General features: G+C 50.1%; 1 protein-coding gene across 1 annotated transcript in view; it reads left to right on the top strand.

The window, feature by feature from the left end:
* Positions 1-4,690, top strand: part of E2F4 (E2F transcription factor 4, p107/p130-binding) — a gene marked incomplete at its 5' end in the record, with an annotated part of 9,971 nt that overhangs the window by 705 nt on the left and 4,576 nt on the right. The window contains 6 exons of the mRNA XM_010084865.1: positions 1-38; positions 210-218; positions 559-597; positions 2,865-2,926; positions 3,271-3,556; positions 4,619-4,690. The exon at positions 1-38 is cut by the window's left edge and continues 108 nt beyond it; the exon at positions 4,619-4,690 is cut by the window's right edge and continues 135 nt beyond it. Coding sequence (XP_010083167.1) covers positions 1-38; positions 210-218; positions 559-597; positions 2,865-2,926; positions 3,271-3,556; positions 4,619-4,690 — 506 coding nt within the window. The remainder of the gene's footprint in view (positions 39-209; positions 219-558; positions 598-2,864; positions 2,927-3,270; positions 3,557-4,618) is intronic.

The following is a 4,690-nucleotide window of genomic DNA, read 5'->3' as shown; positions in this document are numbered from 1 at the left end:
GCAGAGCATCAAAAACGTTACAGAAGACGTGCAGAACAGTCGATATCCTTTGTGTGAACCGATTACTCTGTCTCTGAGTTCTCTTGCTGGGCTGGAAGGCAGAGGCCTGAGGGCCAGGCTGGTGCTGCCCTGCTCAGGGCAGAGGGGTGGTGGTGAGCTGATGTTGCTGGGGGATCTGCTCTGAAAGGGTTAAGAGGCTTTGAAATTAGGGTGGCTCTGTCCAGCCTGGGAATCGGCTTGCGGTGCATGGCTTCTTGTCTGGCTTTTTGAATTAAAACCCACTGTTGTGTTCACCATGATGAGAAAAATGCGTCTCTCTGAGCCACAGGTGCTGCTTTCTGGGGCGCAGAGCTGCTCTTGTGGCTTGCCTGACTCAGGATGTCAGCTCCGGCGGGTCTGCAGCTTGCACACCTTGCCTGCACACCACTTCAGAGCGTGGCATGGAGAGCCTTCTGGGAATAGTGTTTCTGGTGCACAGAAAGGAAGCGCCAGGTGCCCTTTGAGTTCTCTGTCTCCGCAGGAAGCTGCAGCCTTTCTCCTTAACCTTGGAAACATTAGCGTATGTGACACATGAAGATATCTGCAAGTGCTTCACAGGTGAGGAAATGGTCCTCCTGTGTAAAGATGTAATGCTGCAGTCCCGTCAGTCTGTCCCGGCTGCTCTCCTTTCTCCAGGAAAGAGGAGGCAGTGGCCACAGGCCACCCACCAGCATCAAGTTAAATGTATTGTGAGCTCTGACGCCATCCTGGGTTTGCGTACTGCCGAGTTGTAGCTTTCTTGTCTCCATCAGAGGGGACAGGCGACTTATTTTGCTTGTGTTTAAGGGATCATAGCTGCTGTTCCCAAGGAAGTCTTTCTGCTGGGTGTCACTGTGGGTGTATGTGTGCTGCAGTAGAAGGTTTTGAAGGTTGGGCAGACAGTGTTCTAATAAGCAAAATTTTATTGAATGGTTGAAATCTGGGTGTAAGCAGGAAAATAGTATAAAAAAAGCGGTCCCTCAGCTGCATCATGCTTTCTGCCAACAAGAGGGATGTGGAGAAGAGCCAGGCAGAAGGGAATGCACTGCTTGCTGTGACCTCACTCCCTTGTGTGCTGCCTTCCTAAAGCTGCAAGGGGCCTGTAAAAATGCCATATGTTCTACCTCTGGGAGACAAGACTGAAGACAACCCACAGGAGTCTGTTTCTTCTCTATTGCCAATTTTAATGATGCTTGTAGGACAAAAAAAAAAAAAAGTCCCCAGTGGCCAGCGCAGTAGGGCAGCCTGCAGCACCTAAACTGTTCTTCTCAGCTGTAGCGGTGTGGAGTCGCAGCTCCGTTCTGCTTCGGTGGGCACCTGACTTCTGACCCCAGGCAACCTGCATCTGCATGCTGGCAGCAGAGATTGGAGCTGCTTCTCCCGAGCACCCCCAGCCATGCCTAACCTCACCCCTGGCTGACTCTCCTCACCTCTTCCAAGCTCTCCTCTCACCCTGTGCTTCATCAGCTCTTTTGTTTTTCATCTTTGCATTTGTGTGTTTTCTGACTTTATACTGCTCGAGTTCCTGCTGGTAACTTCTGCATTGCCCCGCCGCCCTTTGCTTGATGATCTCTTCTGATTTAAGCTAGCACTTTTGGGGGGCAGGGGTTGTGTTTTCAGTTTGACAGTGCTTGGGGCCAGATAACTCGTAACAGTCTGGAGGAGTTTACTGGAGGCCAGCAGACAGCTTATTGCTTGGTTGATTGAGTGCTTTGCATTTTATTGCACCTGTTTTTTTGTAAACCAGTTTGCGTCTGAAGTCAGACCTCACCAAAAGGTGCAGAGAAGATGAGATCTTACTGAGGGCAGATCTGAATTCTCCCCAGAACAGAGGCTTGATCCACATTTTTCCATTGTCTGTTCACGTGTGTGCCCAGCTCTGCTGTATGAATATGCTTTACATGCTTTTTTCTTTTCCTCTCTGAAGTGCCTGAGCCTTGCAGAAGTTCTTTGTTGGTCCTCTTGTGTTCTTGAACTATGGTGCAGGCTGAATTTCAGCTCCTGGTTTTGTTTTTTGATTGACAGCTATTGAATTTGCTTTCTCAAAGTGAGTTAGGGCTTGAAGATTTCCATGCTTGGACTCTTGTCAAATATGGATTAATTATTTGGATTAATTAAAAAAAAAACAACCTGAGAATATGTTAGCTTTTAGTGACTAGGAAACAGAATTTTCCCATCTGTTGCTGTGATGCATTTTGCACTGGCAGAATCAAAAAGGAAGTGGAAACACACTGTACGCTGGTTTGTAGAAGTATTTGGGACGTTGCTGTCAAGGGATATAGAAGCGCAGCGCCTGTGTTGTTGAAGCCTACAGGTCTTAAAGCTCAAGCATGTGTCTTTGAGCTTTGTTATGCACTTTTAATGCCTCTTAATAAAGTTTTCTTAAGTGTAGATTGGTTAAAGGAATCCCATCTTAATGACCAATCCTGGGGTGTTTTTAATCCCTGTACCTCTTCCTGATCTGACCTTTGATTGCCTGCCTGAAGTTAAAGGGTGTGCTCTTCTGCCGTCCGCTCTCTCTCATCGCTCTGGGGATCTTCTGTGCTAATTATCAAGCTAAGCTTAATGCCGAATACCACTGAAGTGTGAATACTGACCACACCAAAGTTTAAACATTCACAGTGGAAGCTGCTAACTGCTCAGAGTCTGAACACGTCTGATGCTCATAGCGCTGGTTATTTCTCTGTTTCCCCCATTAAATGTAAACCCGGATACTACCTGGAAGCTGCATGCCTGTGACTGTTGTATTATTAGGGGTGCAGGGCTTGAGGAGCTCTCGTTAGCAGTGCTTAATTATCATCACAACAGTTTGTGCCCACTGAGTGCTGACCAGTCTGTTTTCACAGGAGACACCCTCCTTGCGATTCGAGCCCCATCAGGTACCCGTTTGGAGGTTCCCATCCCTGAGGTGAGCGATAAATGCGTGGGCAGTGTGTGGGGGGATGTCTGAGCAGCGGTTGCTGCTGGGTTGACTGGGATGGGAGTTGGGAGTCAGGGGTTTGATGGAATTGGAGGAACCAGCAACCCAAGGAATGCTCCAAATATTAAATAATTGCCAGGAAACACTGTTGTTTGGAAGTATGTGAGTAATTGCAGGAGCACCAGGGGAGAAGGTAGTCCTGGGAGTCAGGGGAATTGCGTGTGGAACCATGATGAACTGTTTGAACAGCATGTCTTCCCCCTGGGAAATTCCCATTCTGTGTGAACAGGGTGTTTAATGTATGGTTGTGTTTTGCTTTTGACTTTTCTCAGGGCCTAAACGGGCAGAAGAAATACCAGATCCATCTGAAGAGCACAAGTGGTCCCATTGATGTTCTCTTAGTAAACAAAGATGCTTGGAGCTCTCCTCCTGTCGTACTACCTGTCCCTCCCCCTGAAGACCTCATTCAGTGCCAGGCAGTTGCACCCTCCAAACTGCAGATACCGCCGCTCGCCCACTTCCAGGAGGCATCCATTCCCAGCAGCACCCAGCCCTCCACGCCAGCACCCACCAGCACCCAGGACCACAGCCCTCCCGCCCAGAAACCCGCGAGCACAGGTGAGGGGGGGCCGCAGGAGGCAGAAACAGGATGGGGGCCGACAAAGGGGAGTCTGTTCCCTGGCCTGGCTGGGCTGGCACTGGCACTGCTGGTCATGCAGCACAGTCAGCTCCTGGCAAAGGGGCTCCTCTGCCTTCGCTGCTGTGAGCCTTTCCTCTGGGCTGGGTTAGTGGGACTGGGGCTGTCAATGGAAATAAAACCCTTGGCTCGAGGGAGTAGTGCCAGCCTGTGGGAGCAGTGGTGGGGGAGAGGCTAATCATGCAGATTCAGTGATTGGCAGAAGTTTGTAAAAGGGTCTTCTCAAGTCTCAAGTTCAACTTTGAAAAAAGACTTTAAAAAGTACTAGATGAGGTTGGTTGTGGCTTTGTCCAGACAAATTTTGAAAGGCTCCAGCGGTGGAGATCTCCAGCTTCCTTGGTGAGCTCTTCCAGGGCTGCAGCACCCTCTCAGTGAATTCCTTTTTCCTGATGCCTAGATCCTTTAAGCTGCATCTTGTGCCTGTTGTGCATGTTACACCGTTTGGCACGACTGAGAAGTTATTAATTTTGGTAACTGCCTTTCAGGTAGCTGCAAGGTGCTGTTAGATTGCCATTAGACTTCTCTTTGCCAGACTGAACAAGCCCAGCTCCCTCCACCCCTCCTCACAGGCCATGGGCCACAGACCCTGGCCATCTTGGCAGCCCTCAGCTGGATCTTCTCCACATCTTCCTTGGGCTGGGGGATGGCCAAAGCTGGACACGGTATTCACCCTCAGCCCCAAGAAGGAGCAAAATAACTTCCCTCAATGTGCTGGCTGTGCTTTTTCCTGCTGGAGCTTGCTACCTGGCTTGTGTTGATCACTGTGAAAGCACGTTCTGGTTCACGTGCCACCTGTCACCACCAGGACTGCTCTCCAGCAGAGCTGCAGCAGGATCCGGGGGTTTTTGCTGGGTGAAAGCAATAAGCCTTCTTCCCATGCAGGTGTCTGTGCTTGGCCAGCTAGGGCCAAGTCTGCGCTGCAGCTCCCTGCTTTGGGGCTGGTGAGAGCTGACATTCCTCTGTGTGTCTGTGGCTTGTTCCAGAACGTGGTGTCTCAGCAGCAGAGTCCAAGAGCAGCGGCGACTTTGACACCCTCAGCAACATGGCTGCATCGG

The sequence above is a fragment of the Pterocles gutturalis genome, unplaced genomic scaffold (genome assembly GCF_000699245.1).
Source record: "Pterocles gutturalis isolate BGI_N339 unplaced genomic scaffold, ASM69924v1 scaffold17930, whole genome shotgun sequence".
NCBI lineage: Eukaryota > Metazoa > Chordata > Aves > Pterocliformes > Pteroclidae > Pterocles > Pterocles gutturalis.
This window is presented reverse-complemented; position numbering and strand designations above follow the sequence as displayed.